The sequence below is a fragment of the Lactuca sativa genome, chromosome 1 (genome assembly GCF_002870075.4).
Source record: "Lactuca sativa cultivar Salinas chromosome 1, Lsat_Salinas_v11, whole genome shotgun sequence".
Lineage (NCBI taxonomy): Eukaryota > Viridiplantae > Streptophyta > Magnoliopsida > Asterales > Asteraceae > Lactuca > Lactuca sativa.
Genome location: NC_056623.2, coordinates 191,090,644 through 191,110,107, shown reverse-complemented (window position 1 = coordinate 191,110,107; position 19,464 = coordinate 191,090,644). Strand labels below are relative to the sequence as shown.

The 19,464-nt window shown below is 34.2% G+C and overlaps 1 protein-coding gene and 1 long non-coding RNA gene across 8 annotated transcripts; both read left to right on the top strand.

Moving 5' to 3' along the window:
- Positions 1-8,551: 8,551 nt before the first annotated feature.
- LOC111890332 (annexin-like protein RJ4) lies at positions 8,552-10,759 on the top strand. Its single transcript, XM_023886463.3, has 6 exons — positions 8,552-8,688; positions 8,790-8,935; positions 9,037-9,255; positions 9,339-9,551; positions 9,666-9,755; positions 10,195-10,759. Exons 1-6 carry the CDS (start codon positions 8,616-8,618, stop codon positions 10,396-10,398), a joined length of 945 nt encoding a protein of 314 aa, XP_023742231.1. The 5' UTR covers positions 8,552-8,615; the 3' UTR covers positions 10,399-10,759.
- Positions 10,760-11,016: 257 nt separating this feature from the next.
- Positions 11,017-13,863, top strand: LOC111890333 (uncharacterized). 7 transcript variants are annotated; one of them, XR_008224703.1, is made up of 9 exons: positions 11,019-11,521; positions 11,646-11,700; positions 11,802-11,864; positions 11,991-12,294; positions 12,446-12,635; positions 12,742-12,789; positions 12,986-13,040; positions 13,112-13,218; positions 13,527-13,863. It is a non-coding gene; the product is annotated as an uncharacterized LOC111890333 (long non-coding RNA). The 7 variants fall into 7 exon arrangements; XR_008224702.1 differs by having other exon boundaries at positions 11,018-11,521; positions 12,986-13,218; XR_008224700.1 differs by having other exon boundaries at positions 11,020-11,521; positions 11,991-12,116; positions 12,220-12,294; positions 12,742-13,218.
- Positions 13,864-19,464: the final 5,601 nt, after the last annotated feature.

The window sequence follows — 19,464 nt, the reverse complement described above, 5'->3', positions numbered from 1 at the left end:
TTTTTTTATGTCTCCGGTAGTAACATAATAAGAATAAGAAATATACCTTCTCAACAATTGATGTGAGCTTTAAAGTTAAATATAAGCATGTTGTGAAAGATGAAAATAGGCTCCCGTATTCTTTTTTCAAAAAGAATCGGTACCATGCATGGGCAGGTAAGAATGCACGGTATAATAGAAGTGTGCACTCAACTAGAGTCAGCATTTGACCATGAAATACCAAAAACGCCCCTAATTTGCTCTTTGCTTTTTAGTAAGGAATGTTCTTTACTACCACTGGATCATTTCTTGCACGTTCAGGATCCATTGATATAATCCCTGTTGTATTTCAAATTCAATAACAAAATTGTAATTAATTAATTTCTCATTGAAGTTAATAAATTATAAATTTATCTCACTTCCTGCTCATCCAAGTTTTCTCATTGCTATAACATCACCAAGTTGATCATATCACATATTTTTCTAAATAAGAAACACTAATATCAACAAAATAAACTATTTAATTTCGTAATAAAGTTGAATTAAAAAAATAAGTAAATAAATAAATAAGAAACAGAAGAACCTTGTATTACCACCATATTTTATGTTTGACCTCATCATCATATTTAAATCCTCCATAATTTGAGGCATGGTGATTAACCAAAATGCAACAATGCTTGGATCTTTCATGCTATCAATAATATGCCGAAACACAAAAGCAGATGTTTTGTATGGAGGCTCGATAATTTGCAAAGTAAATACAACTAAAAGGGTGTTTCTTTTTTCCTTCATTAAACTCTATAGTGAATGACTATATGGATAAAGAGTTCTATACATAAAGATTGTAAATAAAGATAGAAAATAAAACGCAATGGATTATGAGAAATCACAAAAAATAAGAACCAAACCAAGGAACCAACATCGAACAGAAACCCTACTTTCTTTACTTCAAAAAAAAAAATCAACGTACCTACACATACTCAAAACCATAGAACGAATTTCACAAAAAAAATGTTATTTCATAAAAAAAGGAGCCTGAAAAAAAAAGATGGTGGTAAACCGAAGAAGACATATCAAAATCAACAAAAAAATGAAGATATAAACATAAATGATGGACCTGATAAATGATTTCTGTCATATTACCCCTAAAATAAAAAAGAAGCCATCAATGAATTTTAACATTGTCGATGATAGTGCCAATAACTCAGATTAAGGAAAAAAAGATCTGATATTAGAGATGAAGTGGAGGGAGATGATTAGCTTCGTTGCAGATTTATTGGTTATAGTTTCTTTATATTTAATATTAGGTGTAAAACTCGTGTATTACACCGGTTAATTAAAGAAAAATAGAATATTAAAATGTAAATAATAATTATTTTTTAGAATAAAATTTTGAAATAAAGAATTTAACATATTAATTGCAAATTATTGTAATATTTATTACATTTGATACTTTACATGTATAAGTATAAGATTATGTGGCTTTTTAGTTTTAAAAATTAAAAAAAAAACCATAAAATGACATGTGGATATTGTTTATTTAAAAAATATCATAAAATGAAAAGCGTCAAAACTCATTAGAGATTGACAAGTGGGAAAATTATTTTTATTTATTATAGTAGATTGTGGGGATTTTATGTGGTTCATTTTGAAGGAACATAATTAAGTTGCTATTTTTTGAAATAAACAGTTATATTTCACAATATAGCCATAAAATAACAATGTATTTTGAAAGTACATTGTTAAATGTTGGATTATACTTGTGTAGACCCATTTTCACGCATGGTTGGCTATATATAGTTATTTATATGTGACAAGCAAGGTCATTGAACTAATAAAACAAAAAAATGTTGTCTATAAAGAAGTCCTTCAACGCTATATATATTTACCTATTTTAGTGTAATTTCTACACATTTCAATAATACCAATAACCCTACTTTTTTATAATTATTTTATAATATCTATATAAATTTGCCTTTTATTTATGTGTTCCCCGCGTTTAACGCGGGTCATAATCTAGTTAACACAATATATGAAATTCACATTTAATCCTAACTCTCTCTCTCTCTCTCTCTCTCTATATATATATATATATATATATATATATATATATATATATATATATATATATATATATATATATATATATATATATATATATATATATATATGAGAAAACTTCAATTTTGGTCCTTGTGGTTTGCCAAAACCTTTGGATGGGGTCCAAAAAGTTTCCAGCTTGCACCAAAGGTCCAAAATCAAGGTTTTCATGGTTTTTTAGTCCATTCCGTCTTTGTCTGTTTGTTTGGAGCCGTTAATGCCATCACGTGCCCTCCATGTGAGGGCATTTTGGTCATTTTAGGTCCTTATTTTACATAATATCATATTTCTCCTTTATATACATACTCATATGCAATCCCCTTCTTCTTTTTCATTTTGATTTACATAGAGGCAGCAACAAAGGTCTTCTTCTTCTTCGTCTCTCATCTACTTCTACTGCTACAAGATTCAAAAATCATGCTCTGCTTCTATGGGAATGTTGCTGTTGTGCGAACCTCATGGACCTCACAAAACCCTGGTCGTCGTTTCTATGCATGCCTTAAAATGGTAAGCAAACTCATATTAGGTTATGATATTTCGATAGTTATGCAATAACTCTTCTACTTTAATGTATTCTTGTAAGGATCCAGATATGGATTTTTGGGGTGGGTCGACCCCCCTATGTGTCAAAGATCAACTGTTATCATACCAGGACTATTGAGAACAATGAATAGGTATGAGGTTGAAGTGGGTCAGTTGAAGATGTGTTTGCTTACCTCGTGGGTCTTGTTTCTGTTGTTTGTGCTGTTTTGGAATTAGGAATTAGAGTTTAGGGCTTTTTTGTTGGTAATGACCACTTATAAATGTTGTCTTTTGGTGCGAGAAGGTTTAATTGTGGTTTATATATGTTGGAAGTGTTGTCTTTTGGTTCATTGGATATGTAATGCTTTTATGACAATGGGAAGTGTAATGGTTTTATCCTTTTATGAATATGAAATTATAAAGGTTTGATCTTGACATGATATTCAAGTGTAATTGTTTTTCTATACGCTTGAATATGCAATTGTAATGGTTTTACATGCATACATTAAGTGCATTGCCATAACATCTTCATGTTTTGACAGTACAACATAAACCAATAACAAACTACATTACTAAAAGGGGACCATAACAGATTAATTCCAAAACACAATCATTACCAACAAAGGGCATTAAAGTACATTACCAAAACATTAGAGTATATTTTTCCATAAAAGGGCATCAAAGTACATTATCAAAATGGAACCAAAGAAAGGCATCAAAGTACCAACTAAAGTGCATTAACAAGTCTTCACAAACATAAACAACTTAAGTACTTAAACATAAATTCCCATCTTTGGCCTTGTAGGTCCTGGCATTGTGACCCTTTTGCTTACACTTACTACATGTCACTGTCAAAAACTTCCTGCTCAGTGATTGAGTTTCATTATCATTTTGACTTTGACTGTTTACTTGCCTCTTACGTTGCTGGATTTCAATCCTTTCCTCTGCAGTAATCCTCCTTTTTCTTTTTTGGCCTGCCTATAGCTTTGTTGTGTGGTGGAAGCACAAGAGTTGTTGGGCAGTCACTCTTAGGCCACATGGCTCTACCTTTGATAGGCTCCACCTTGAAGGAGTACATCTCTTTCCATGTATCAAGCCAATACACCTTATGCACATAGGTGTATAGTTCTCCCACCTTTTCATTATTGTCTACCATTTCATTTAGGCTTGCAGTTGCATGCTTGCAAGGAATTCTAGTAAGCTCCCACTTTCTACAACTACACTCCCTTTTATCCATGTCCACCACATGTTGATCATTCCATGGAACTTTAACCTGATACTTTTGTCCCCCATTCCATCGTGCATGATACTTACTAGCAAGTGTTGTGTTTGCTTCCAAAATCCTAGTGAAGTTAATGGACCTTGACACTTGTTTAACACCTTCATCACATTGCATACTCTCTTCATAAGGTACTCTCTGATGAACTCCAAACAACTGATAATGGGTTTGTCTCTCCCTTTAACAAGTTTGCTATTGAACACTTCACAAAGGTTATTCAATAACATGTCTGAAATTGCCCTTCCTAGTAGTTCATTAAGAAAATAACATTTAGTGTATATCTATACTATAATAAAAAATAAGACAACAAATTGAGAAAATACCTGAAAAATGACTTCTAGCCTAATGATGTGGAGGAATTTTCAAGAGCCACTGATATGCTTCTATGTCATAATTCTTTAGCTCTACCATTACAGCTTCAAACTCTGGTATGGTGGTGGCTGTAGCACACCTCCAAAAATACTCCTTGTACTCTATAGTCTTAAATCTGATCCTCATGTTCTGGTATATGTGTCTAATACAGAACCTGTGTTCTGCATTAGGAAACAATTGTTCTATGGCTGGTAGAAGACCCTGTTTTCACCAAAACAAAATAAGTAATTAGCATTAGACTGTAATGAAACCTAGTATGCAATATTAAATGTAACTATAGTACCTTCTGTCTATCACCGATAAAGGTGAAGTTGGAATTTGAATACAAGTCAAGATCTTCTGCAAGACAATGAAGAAACCATTTCCAAATTGAAGTGTTTTCACTTTCAACAACAACATATGCCAATGGGTAGGTTCCATTGTTGGAATCAACACCAACTGCACTTAGTATTTGACCTGGGAAAAGTCCCTTCATGAAGGCTCCATCTAAGCCTAAAAATTCTCTCAAACCTGCCTTAAATCCTTTCTTTAAAGGACCTAAACACATGTATATCCTTTTGAATTTCCTAGTTGGGGATGAAACCACAGGTTCAGAAACCACATCAATCTTTATAGTTGCACCTTCATTTGTCTTTTGTAGCTCTAGTACATAGTCTCTCAAAGCTGCATATTACTTTACATAATCTCCTGCAACATTTATGGTGGCTAATGCTTTTGCCCTAAATGCTTTCTCTTCTGAAATACTAACTCCATAAGTTGATTGGAGTTGCTCTTGTAGGGCACGAATAGGCAGTCCAAGATTTGCTTCAATCTGATCCATAATACGTTTGGAAAGAAATTTTGCTGTGCAAGATTTGATTTTTCGTGTTTGGAGGCAGATGTGTTTCTGATTATATGTCTTAATAAACCAATAGTCCTGTTCACTTGACCTAGAAGCATGAAGTTTCCATGTGCATTTAACTTTATCTGGGTTTACATCTTTACCCTTTACCTTTTTCCCAGAGGTAGGTCCACCTACCCCACTTGCATTTAAAACTACAGTACCATCACAAACAACTGTTAATCTACTCTTGTCATTTTTTGTGAATGGGATATTCCTCCTTGTCTCTAAAGCATGTAGGTCGACTTTATCTTTCAATTATTTCTTGGCTTTATATTTCTGCCCAATATGAAAAGCTACCTTATGCACCTCACCAGCAGAACATAATGTTTGTTTCCCCAGCTCTTTGATCATTTCTCTTCTTTTCCTGTTGTCCCCTGAGTCATCACTTAGTGAATCCTACTGGTCGTCATCAATTACCTCCACATCCTCTTCTTCATCATTATCTTCATTTCTTTGACCACCCAAACTTTGACAGCCATTGAACTCTGCTTTTGTATCAATATTTAGATTGAAATCCTCCATGTCAACTTCAACATCTTCAATTATGTTGTCCTCATATATCATAAAGTCACTATCTTCATCTTCACTATTTTGATTCTCAAACTCAATGTCATCAGGCTCCTCTTGTCTCCACTCATCAATGAAAGGAATATTATCTTGTCCTTGAAACCCATTAAATGGAATGCTATCTTGGTCTTCAAACCCTTCAAAAGGTTGAAAGTTTCTCATTAACTCATCATCTATGTTGATGTTAGTTGAAAATTCATTGACTCCTTAAGTATCATTATCCATGACAACTCTATACCCCTCATCTGCAAATCCTTCTACACCCTGACCATTGGATTTGTTCATGCTAAGTTCTTCATTCCCATCAATCTCTTTGTTTAACTCTTTTTTTGCATCAAATTCATCTGCAAATCCTTCTACACCCTTACCTTTATGAACTTCACCACTTGCCATTGTTTTTTCACCACCTTCTCAATCCAAGTTAAGCTTTCTACTACAAGATGATGCCCCTTTACTATGTTTCCAACCTTTAGACCTACTAAATTCAGGTGTTTCTGATTTGTATAAGGTTAATGCTAACCCTAAATCACCCTCCCAAACATCAATTTGGATTGGAGTTACCACTTCATGAGCAACTACAGGTGATGAGGGTCTAAGAGGACCCTGATTGTCCATGTCTTTATATTATAACCCTTCTTGGACCAGTTGGGGACATAAAATATGTAAGCAAGTTCCTTTGACCATGCTTTGTGTACACTTTAATCATTTTGTTATGGGTAACATACCGTGAGAGATTACGCACATCATCATCGTTACCTAATGCTCGGAGTCCAAAGTTAAATCCTTCATTAGGCAAACGAAAATGGTAATACATGATTTCAGTACCATCATACCCTAGTTCTCTCATCATCAAGTCTAGTTCATGAACAGAAAATTCATCAATGTCGACAACACCAAAGTACCTTACTTGGCCATTAATATACCTGATATTTGGAAACATTGTGAAACTCCCTCCGTGATGAAGTTGAATACAGAATATGTTGGGGTAACCATATTCAAAACAGACAGAGACAATTGTTAGAGTTTTTCAAAGTTTGAAGCTTGATCATCAAATACAATGTTTTTCTAAGTTTTTTCAAAGTTTGAATCTTACCATAAACTTCTTGAACGTTAACATTCTCTCCAACATTTCTAAGTCCCCACATTTTCAAAAGCATGAACACAAGCCAATTCTCAGACAATCGTTAGGGTTTTTGCGGCTGGATAATTAAGGTATGAGTAGAAGACGAAGGAGTGAAGTACAGTCTGCAATCTCATTAATTGAAGTGGCGGCAACGGAGGTTAGGACCTAAAATGACCAAAATGCCCTCACATGGAGGGCACATGATGGTATTAACGACTCCAAACAAGCAGACAATGACGAAATGGACTAAAAACCCATGAAAACCTTGATTTTGGACCTTTGGTGCAAGCTAGAAACTTTTTGGACCCCATCCAAAGGTTTTGGCAAACCACAAGGACCAAAATTGCAGTTTTGTATATATATATATATATATATATATATATATATATATATATATATATATATATATATATATATATATATATATATATATATATATAGGTTCCATTGTCATTATAAAAAATAGAGATCTTTATATTCGACCTCAAATGCATATTTTTCATTTTCCTGCTTTAACCTTTCGGTGTATTGCCAACACCGTAGAGTTTATAATCATAATTGATTATGCAGCCCCGCCCGTTCCTTTTTCCTCCATCGCCTTCCCACCCATCATAATTGTCACCATCATCACGACCACCACCACCACCCCGCCACAACCACACTACTGTCACATTCGTCAAGTATATCACCACCACCTAGGCCTCCACCAATCACCTTAATTATATATGAATAAGCACTTTCTGACCACACACACACACACACACACACACACACACACACATATATATATATATATATATATATATATATATATATATATATATATATATACTAGTTTATAACCCGTGGAACCACAGTTACAAAATTAATTAAAATTTCATTGTAAAAATTCAAAAATTTTAATCAATTATTTTAAATAAATTATTAATTAAGAGATGTGTTTATTAGTTATGTAAAATTATATTCGTTGATTCAAATAAATATGTGAAATTAATTTTTAATTTATATCGGATAACTTTTATTTGTGAATTAATGTAAACAATAATATAAAATTTAAAATGGAAAATGGACAATAAATAGATTGACAAGTAACATCATATTAATTAGGAGATCTAATAAATTTGAAAGGAAGAATTAATTGATTGACAAATGGCATCATATTAATTAGGATGTCTAATATGGTGACACATTGCAAAACAACTACTCTTTTATTAGTATATATATATATATATATATATATATATATATATATATATATATATATATATATATATATATATATATAAATATATATATAATAATAATAATAATAATAATTTATTATTTGACATATATGTATAAATATTTATAATCTTGTATTTTTATATCCTTCGGCTATATAATCATTTATGATTAGTTATAACCTGCTGTTGTTAATATGATGGAACGTTAGAGCAAAAAATAAAAAATATATAAATATTATTTTGAATCTCAATATCTCTATTTTTTTTTATAATTTCGGGTGAACCCTCACACACACACACACACATATATATATATATATATATATATATATATATATATATATATATATATATATATATATATATATATATATATATATATATATATATATATATATATGTTAATCTTTGCTTAGTTTTGCTTAGTATAGTGGGTTTCAATATTCAATACTATTGAAGGAGACAACAAGGGAAGAACCCAATGGAAAGACTGAAGAAAAGGCCTTACCTTCGTCGTTTCCCTATAAATTCATCGGTTTATCTCAATACCCTAATACAAAGACAGCCATGGCCACCATCGTAACCGTTGAAGATACTTATCCTGGTGTCGATGCTGAGCTTCTAAATAAGGCCTGCCATGGTTCTAGATCTTATCTCTCTAATCTTTCTTCGTCCTATAACTTATATTAATCTTCTTGCTCTGTTGCTCATTTCTATATTTATTTGCATTTATATGAACAGGATGGGGAACCGATGAAAAAGTTGTAATAGCGATTCTGGCACATCGAAATGCTACTCAAAGGAAACTGATTAGGGAGGCTTACCAAGACATGTATGATGAGGATCTTGTGAACAGACTTGAACATGAGCTATCTGGTGATCTTGAGGTATTCGTGATGATAATCTACTGTGTTTTCTTTTTATTGTTTTTCTTTTTTTGGATGTAATCTTATGAATAATATGTGTATGGGCCAATCGATGTATGTAGAGAGCAGTGTACCGATGGAATTTGGACCCTGCAGATCGGAATGCAGTGCTAGCAAGTGTAGCTATACATAAGGAGCCTCATGACTATAGAGTGATCATTGAACTATCATGCACTCTTTCTCCGGAAGAGCTTGCTGATGTCAAGCATGCGTATCACTGCCGCTACAAGCGCTCTTTGGAAGAAGACATTGCTTCGCATACTTCTGACGATCTCCGAAAGGCGAGTCGTATTGGTTTGATTTCCGTTTTAATAAAATATATAAAGACAGCACATCTAACAGAGGATATTTATCTTTGCTACAGTTACTTGTAGGTTTGGTGAGCATACATAGGTACCAAGGTGATGAAGTGAACTTAAAATTGGCAAACTCTGAGTCAATCATTCTTCGTAATGCCATTGAAGAGAAAACATTTAACCATGAAGAAATCCTCCGAATTATCACTACAAGGAGCAAGCCGCAACTCATGGCTACTTTGAATCACTACAAAGATGAACATGGTTGCAATATGACCAAGGTATATAGGAATTTCATGATAAGATACTGTGTTTTATGTATTTTTATATATAAATAAATAAATAAATAAATCATCGATATATTGAAAACTCAGTGTTTATCTTAACAATTACAGCACTTGAAGGATGATCGGGACAATGAGTACACAGAAACACTACGTACCACGCTTAGATGTATGAGTGACCCGATTAAGTACTTTGAAAAGGTTAGCCTTTTTGTTATTTCCATTGAACCACATGGGCTAGTGCTATCAGCCATTTTCAAACGTCTTATGAAACATATTGTAAATCATATATAAATACGAAAATTACGCACAAGAATCCTATTCGAACTCTATATTTCAAGGCCGACTACCAAATTTATAATCAAATAAGCACTTACATGCCAATATTTTACATAAAACGTATTTCAAAACACATATTTATAAATTTTAATAGGTGATAAAATATAATATATTATATAACAAGTAATAAATTACAAAAATATTTAAATACATGTAATAAATTCAGTCTATAATACGAAATGATTGATAACAAAAAGTGTAGTTTAAAAATAATTAGACAAAAACCGACCATAGCACAAACTACCAATATTATCATTTGTGGAATACCATTTATGTTTATTAGATGTACGCCATCTTATAGGTGATCCGTAATGCAATTAAAAGTAGTGGGACTAACGAGGATGCACTAACTCGGGTTATCGTTACACGAGCTGAGAAAGATCTAGAAATTATCATGGAGCAATATTACAAAAGGAACAGTGTGCCACTTGATCATGCTATCGCAAAGGAAACTTCGGGTCATTACAAGAAGTTCCTTCTTGCACTACTTGGGAAGGATGATTAGTTTACAGCATTGGTGTCTCGAGTTTGAGTTTTCAAAAATAAAGTTTATGAGAGTTGTTCTTGGTTCAAAATCTGATGTTATTTATTTCTTAGTGTGTTTTGTATGTGCTTTTCTTGTCTATGAACAAAGCAAGTGATTGTGTGATGTATGATCAATCATGTACTATCTTATATTAAGAGAACTTTTGGTGATATGTTTCAAGGAGTGATTAATTCCAAGCTACCTGGCGTGCTTAATTAAACTCGATTTAGGAATAACAACCTTCGGCATGCATTTGTTTTCGGTTGTGGTGTTCGATAGGTGTGGATCTTTGCTTTTGTGCTTGTATTCAGTCTTTTAATGGCAGACTGTGATCTTCCATCCATCGTTGTAATCGATTTGTTTTACATGTATAAATAAAGTTCATTGGAAAATTTGTTTAACAAATAATGTTAACTGTGTTTATAGTGTGATTTTTAATGTATCTTAGTGATTTTCTAGCTTCATGTACATTGTTTCACTACAAGAAAAAGCATATGTAGGGACCATGCCTATAGGGACGACAAAAGGCGTTTCTATATATCATCTATAGAGACGACATGTAGTCTCTATAGAGTTGACCAACATTTTTTGACTCGTTAATCTATAGAGACGACCAGTTGTTGCAAAAAGTTAAGCCATTAGTTGGCGGGTCTACAAATTAGGTGGGAATTTTCGCGGGACGTCGTTTTGTCAAAGGGTGTTGAGATGACAGATCGTCCCATAGGCTTCTACTCCCTAAATCGAGAATACATCATCTCCCTCTCGCTTATTCAATCGCAACTGTTATCACATTTTCCTCTCTCTCGATCGGCGATTGGTTTATGTCGAACACCTTCACCTCCGGCCTCCTCAGTAGCAACAACTATCATTGCTAGCGTTGGTACCGGCGATCTCCTTCGGTAATTCGTGATCGTAGTCTTCCCTTCAATCTTCTCTCTTCTTTGATCGAAGATTTGTTGCTTTCCGGATACGAAATCGACGGCCATTTTACCAGCCCGACAACACAGCACAACCACCTTCCCTATCGACGATGCTTCAATTCCCCTGTGACAACGATTACTTCTTCACTCTCCAACAACATCCAATTTCGAAAATCATAAAGGTATTTCACTGATTTGTTTATTTTACTGATGTTCGGTAATCTTCCTTCAATTTGTACCGTTTTACAACATGTAATAAAATCATTTAGCACATAATCCACTCAATTTTGTAAATACATTGTATAGATTATGGCATCAGGTACAGATGAAGCTCTCGGTCATGTTGGTTCAGTTCTTTCAGGTAATGTAATCAGATGAGTTACGTTGAACCTTTATTTATCAATCTTATTACAACTATTATGACTAATCAAAGTAACTTATTTTCCTTTTTTATTTCAATAGCATTGAGTGAGAATTAATGACATCAAATTGAGCTCTGTTGTCAACACACTGCCAAATACTGTGGTATGACCCTTGCAGATAGTTTTATACTCATTATTCCAATCCAGACACTTTTTTTATTGTCTTGTTTTCTTTATAAACAAAAGATAATATTAATCTTTCTTCTGCTATTATCTTGAATCTATGCAGAAACAGTTATCTGAATCTAGTGCAAAGGAAACAGAACCTCTCACAGAGGAGGATGCTATTGTAGATATAATGGGAAGACATGATCAATTTGTATCTTCAATGCAGTCTCGTCTAGCCAAACTACAAGTTTCTCTTTATTCTCGTTGTTTATTTCATAAGATCCAATTTATATATATGCTATTGGAACAGTTTATATATCGTCCCATACTTTTTCTCTTGTTATCTGCAGATGATTCATAGATGTTGTGATAGGAATGATATTAAAGCAGCAATTAGAGCAATGGAGAGAATGACTGATCATTCTGTGAGTAAAATATATATATATATATATATATATATATATATATATATATATATATATATATATATATATATATATATCTTCTTAGTGCATGCATCTCTTGGTGATTGATTCTTTTTAGTCTTGACTCCCAATCTTTTTATTACAATTCAAGTGACTGCAGATATTGTGAGTCTTTTGAAAGAAAAAATGGACACCATCACATTGGATATTTGTTCTTGTCTACTACCTCTCCTCACAAACCTCCTTGAAAGCGACATGGATAAGTACACATTGGATATGATGTAAAAGTGTAGCATTTAAGTTAATCTTTGGCAGTATATATCCCAAAGACCACAAAACAGGTCCAGTAGTTTTTAGATGAATTAATGTTCATTCTCCATGTAAACTTTTAGTTTTCTTTTTTCACATTAAATAAATTACCATTACTGATTTTCCTAAAATACACAGGTCGAAGAGCTCAAGTTGCAATGTGATCATAATCTGAGAAGCATTGAGGTGATTGAGAGGATGCATACACAAATACACACACACTGATTTCGTTTGTTCCTGTAATTGTATAGGTTTCTGTTGATAAACTTGCAATGAAGTCAGCAGAAGAGAGAGTACCTTAAGAATTTTTAGTAGTGATAAATGCAAGAAATCATTTGTTAAACAATCTAAGTGCTAATTATTATTGTTCCTAAAACTTCAGCTCCTTCTGAGAGTCTGGATATCAACTTCAAGAAATCATTTGCAAAGGAATGATGGTACTATGGAAGGAGTGATTGAGGATGAAAAGACTAATAAGTAATATTAACAAAGTTTCTTTTTTTTGTAGGGTGGAATTACTTCATCAGATAGTTGGGCAAGCATTCGTTGGTGTTCCTTTGTGGCAGTTGGGCCTTGAAAGCAGGCATCCGGGTGTTCCCTACATTGTTTTTCCAGGTATGTTTGGTTTATGGGGTTGGAATTGGTGATTCCATTCCACTCCGTGTTTTGTTTCCAAATAGACACAATTCAATTCCTTAGAATTTCCTGTTTGATTGATTTCACCATTCCTAGGGTAGCGCCGAAGGAATTTAATTTTGCTCGTCCTTTTTTTTTATTAAAATACCAAAGTACCCTCGTTATATATATATCATGAAACAAAAACAATAAAAAAAACCAAGGCTTTGTTCTTTTTTTTTTTTTTTTTCGTTTTTCATGTTATATCCCTCATTTTGGTTTGTGTTTTTCTATATTATTATGTGTAGGATGCAGAAAAGGGGTATAATATTGAAGGGGTTGAAGCAGTTCATTTGAATTATTCATCCTAGTGCTCTAAAGAAAGGAGGAAACCCTTTGGTGGCAAGCTGCATCTTTGCTGCTGAAAGTATATTTAACAAAAAAGCTCTACTATTTGTTTAGAGGGACAAAAATGAAAGTTGAAATTTGTATTGAGCTTCAGCTTATCACCGTTCATTTTGATCATGGTAATTCCAAACAAGAACATGTAATGTTTGGGAGTCTTCCTTCAATTTGCAGTGCTTTAAAACATGTAATAAAATCCTTTAGCATTATTTGTTGCAATTGAATTTATTGTTTTAGCTATTTTGTAGATACACTGCTTTAGCTATTTTGAGATTGTGAAAACCGGTAAAATACACAGAAAAAAGAGAGAGCAGGGTGTAACTGAAAACATGTGGGCATACCTTTAGAGACGACATGTCGTCTCTACAAGTGAATGTATAGGGACGACAAATCGTCTCTATAGGAGAATCTACAGCCACGATCCATCGTTGCTATAGGTAGGTATATGTCGTGTGTATAATTTTATCTATAGAGAAGACATGTCGTCTCTATAGCTTTATCTATAGTGATGGGAAAAAGTATAGTGATAACCCTTTAGAGATGATATGTCGTCTCTATAGGTGTGCTATTGCGACGAGTTTTTTAATGACGACAATACGGATCTATTGCGACGGGGCTATGGAGACGAGAGATATAGGGACTACATATCGCCCCAGACAGCTATAGGGACGACTTTTTGAACCTATAGAGACGACAAATGTCGTCCCTATAGGTCCTGTTTGTTGTAGTGTTTATCGGTTGCTGATTTATGTCTTACTGGTTTTGTACATGTTTTAATTTATCGGTTGTTGATTTGTGTGTTTTGTTTAGATGAAACATCATAATATAATCAACGTTGTTCTTTTCCATGAAAGCAATATATGTATATAAAGACATTAGAATTGAAAAATATTGATATGATTTTATTCGAGTAGAAAGTAAATATCTGACATATTTATGTTTTCTCCAATTCATTGCATTGGTGTTATTTTTTCGGTTTGTTTGTTTGAATCGTAATGTCATGGAAAGTTTGTTTATGGTATCGATGGAAAGAACCTCGTAGAGAAGCTTAATTGATTGCTCAAATGAGGAAACTTAATGGAAAGAATTAAGAAGATTTAAATTGTTTCGGTTGTTTTTGACAATGTGTGGGTGTGTTGTTTTAAATACTTTATGGAAGATTTGTGCAACAATTATCATATGCTGAAAAATGGTTTTATGTTGCAATCATTCGACACTACAGATAAATATCGGATTATAAAGTTTTAGGTTGAGCAGAATAGCACATGAGAAGTATGTAGGATTCAATATATGTTCCTAGTACCAAATACAATATAATTTTCTTATTACATTGTGAGTCTCACGGGGATGCTTGATGGATTGTTCATGCGAGGAAACGTAGATGTATTTGTTGGTAAGAATCTTTCCCATTTGACAAATACTATTGATAGAAGTTCGGACACCAAACATAAGATTATCTGAAGCGAATAGTAATCTATCCGACACGAGATATAAGTTTCCTCTTACATTAAGATTCTCATAGAGAACCTTGATGAATTGTTCATGTTAGGAAACGTAGATGTATATGTTGGTTATCTTTCCTGTTTGAAAATTGCAATTGATAGAAGTTAAAATCCTGGACACCAAACATAAGTTTAACAAAATCAAATAGTAACTATTCTGGACACCAAACATAAGTTTCACAAAATCAAATAGTAACTATTCTGACACCGTACATAATCATCGGCCGTGGAATTTCAATTTGACTCGTAATAGCAAATAAATAGTATGTTCTCGGAACCAAAAATAGTGTTTTCAGCAACATGATCATTTGATCAAACTGAAATTAATCTAAAGAATTTTCAATCATGAATGCAGATTTAGGAACCAAATATATCTTATCAACAACGTTAAGTTCAAACTGACAGAACATAATTTGAAGGAGGTTAAATCACATATTGTTATTTCGGGAAGGAACTCATTTTCTGGTTGAACTATTCTCATTGTTATTTCCATTGTAGTGTTTATTGCACCAAATTATTACTCAACATAAAATTATTATTTTGTATCTTTTGATACATCGTCATAATGTATGTAATCAAAATATTGCACTAATACCTTGAAAAATTACATTGATAATATTATTGTCTTTATAAATAATCTTTTACATATTAGATATAAATTCAAAATCACAATTTAATCTTTCATATAATCCTCTTTAAGAGCTTCTATCGCAACTTTATACGAATTTACGTGTAATGCCCTGTTCCGAATCGTTTCCTAATGCAGGGTGGTGACCCGAGGACCGAGTATTATCAGGCATAGGGCCTTTGAGGGAAAGAGATTTAGAACCATTTGTGTGTGGGTAATGTAATTTGGATGATGTGCGAGTTCGGTTTGTGTTTTGGAGCTAAAGGGGTATTTCGGTAAAGTGTCAGCTCTGGCTTTTATGGAAATTAGATTTTTGTTCGGCAAGATTTAAGACAAGTATGGGTTAATAGAAGTGTAGAGCTTACTCTTTATGGATATAAGGATCGTTGGAAACGGACTTATAATGAAGAAGTTATGGCCTTCGGAAGTTTGGTAATTTCAGGGTTTAATCAAGTACGTTGGGCATACAATGGTGTACTGTGGGCATACTAAGTAGTATGATCATGGGTGCTCTAGGGAGGCTCATTAACCCCCTAAACCCTAGAAACGAAAACCTAGCCCCTATTTGAGTGGTTTTTGAGCTTTTGGTGGTATCTCAGGATTTTTGGTGTTCATAGAAGAAGAAAGAGCTTCTTGGAGAAGTGTGGGATTCCTTGAAGCTTTTGGATCCAGGCTTGTTGTATATTGATCTACATTTTGGAGGCATAAAGCTTTTATGTTGATGTCTATAGGTGTTAGATCTAGTTTAAGGAGGAATTTGGGTTCTTTTTGGCCCTTAGAGTCATTCTTATTAGTATGAGCTACTCAAAGATCTTATAATGATAGATCTTGGCCTTTGGGATGTCCCTTTGTTCATAAAAATGTCTTCTTGATGAGTTACTGTGGTGCATGCATGAGTTTGGGTAATTATTATGGACATAATTAAGGTTTGGTCCCACTGAGCCTTGCAAAGGAGTAAAGTTGCCAACTTTGCGTGTTAAGACATCTCATTAGGGTTATATACAAGTTTGGAAGTCATTGTGTTAACCATTAAGAGCTTATTTTGGATTTTTGGACCCTGGATGAGTATGTTGGGCATACGCAAGTGTATGCTCAGCGTAATGCTGATTTTGTACATCAGTGACTTGTACTCTATGCTTAGAGGATGAGTACGGGGGCATACCATGCTGGTACATGAGGCGTACTCCATAGCTGGTAACTTTGAGCTTTTTGAGTGTAGGCCTTGTTAGCCCATTGGGCTTCTGACTTTGAGCCATGGATGGACATAGGTTTTTCTTGGAAGTAGGGCCATGATAGTTTTGGTGCCTAATTAGGTTATTAGGATATAATGGGCTTTTGATGCTTTTAATTTGGGCTTTGGTTTGCCATTTTTGGTTTTAGGCTTTTTATGCATTTTGGGTTGGGCCTTAGTTATGGAACAAGTAAGAAAAAAGTAAAATGGTCTTTTACCCTTTAGGGGGTTGATTTATGGATAGGGCCTCAGACATTTGTCTTATTGGCTTAATTATTGATTAAGATTATATTCATTGTTAGTTGGCACGAAGTTATTTGGTTCAGTGGTCCAAGCAATTATTTGATTATCAGCGGATCGAGGTGAGTCTATTGAGCATCAGCACTACCGGTTGATCTAAAACCAACTGGTGTTAGAAAGCACGCAACCTTACCTATATAGTGTATTCTGCCATCAAGGATCAAACATTTGATTACGGCACTCCAGGCCATTGTGCGAGGACTTGGTCGATGCCATTTCTGACCCCTAACAATGGCCCTCAAAAATTGCTCCCTGAGAGAATCGAGCCCTCGTCATTGGCTCAGATACCTCATGTTGAGCATTAGCTCTACCGTTTGATTAAAAAAGAATTGGTGTTAGAAATGTCACAACCTTATCCATATAGCCTATCCAACCCTCCATGACCAGACATTCGATTATGGTACTCCAGGCCATCGGGTGAGGACTTGGTCGATGCCATTTTTGACCCCTAATAGAGTCTCCTCACCGTACTCATGGGTCGAAGGCACCAATGTTGGCCTATTAGGTTTTTTCATGATAGTTGTCTTTGTAACTCTTGCATAGTATGTTGGGCTAGGTCTATTTGTATGCTGGGATAGGACCATTGTGTGACGAGCTAAGCCTATTTGTATAATGGCTAGGCCCAGAGAACAGGAAGGGCCAGGCCCAGTCTATGTTATGTAGGTGCTAACCGTCTTTGTGAATTTTGCATTTGTATGATTGGGCTAGGGCCATTGGTTTGGAAGGGTTATGCCCATTATGGTGGGTTGGGCCTAATATGTCGGATAAGCCCAACATGAGCACTATGCCCAATGGTATGTGCTATTTTGGGGAACTCACTAAGCTTTGTGCTTAAAATTTCTATGTTTATGGTTTCAGGTACTTCCGGTTCGAAAGGGAAAGGCCCGATTTGATCGTAATGCATCCAACCATGTTTCCACATCATGATGGTTTTGGGATTGTACTCTGATAACTGTTTCCTTATAAAAGTACTTCTGGATATTTGGATAGGAAATTATTGAATGTTTACTAAAAGATAATTAACATTTTGGTTGAATTAAAAATGAAATTTTTACCTCATAATTTTGGGTCGGTACAAGTTGGTATCAGAGCCTTGGTTCGGGGATTATGGCACATTCTCGAGTGTGACTGAACTCAAACTGAGGAATTTGTAATTTTTCTTAAAAGAAAGGGGACAACGAGTTTTGAAAAGATTTATGTAAAAGGAAGGAAATTTATAAAAGGATTTTTGTAAAGAAAGGGGGGGGGGGGGGGTGATGTGTGCAATCGGCCGAGCTCAAGAAAGTGATCCCATAATACCCGTACATGTTTGTTATGATTATATGTTATGAGAATTACATGCTAGGATGACGCTAAGGATACTTTCAGGAATCGCATGATAGATTTGCCTGATATGTGATACTTTGTAGCCTAGGGAGCATTGGATGCTATCTTAGATTCAAAATATGTATTGGTATAAGCAATTGCTAAGTGTATGCTTTAAAAATTGTATACGGTTAGGATCTTATAGCCCTAGAATGATTGATTTGACCTTATTTCCTGATACTCATTTGCTTGTGGTCCTAGGCCAGACTCTTTTATTCGATAATCCATTTGATCCTGTATTGTGTACATTTTCATGCATAAGGCAACCGGCGGTGAGAGTGGAAGCTCCTAGCATGAGTTGTAGTATGTGAGCTTGAATGTTCATTAGTTATTCTATGAATTATAGTGTATAACATGAATGATGCTTGCTTTGTGCTTTGTGGAACTCTTAAGTGATGTGTGTTTGTTATTAAGTTAATATGTTAAGTCACATGTGACAAAGGTTTAATAATCTTAGGGTGATGGATTTGACCATATTGTGTAGCTCTTGTTTGAGTCTAACTGTTTTAGGGATGACTCTTTTACTTGAAGTATTATCTGAGCTTTGTTACATGTGAATGTATTCATGAGATAGTTAACTGACATTAGGAGGAGTTCTTCAGTAGCCAATGGTAGGGTGATGTCGAAAACCTAAGAAAGCCTAGGGAATGCTTCAGTGAGTTTTGTTGCGCTATTTAGCGAGTGCACAGGATATCATTTTGAGAAAGTGACTTAGAGGATTCGGGGTAATTCTTGAGCAAACTATGGATAGGTGTGGAAGGTATTATTGGGCCCGTACTAATGAAAGAACAGGATCCATAATCGAATTGGGGAGA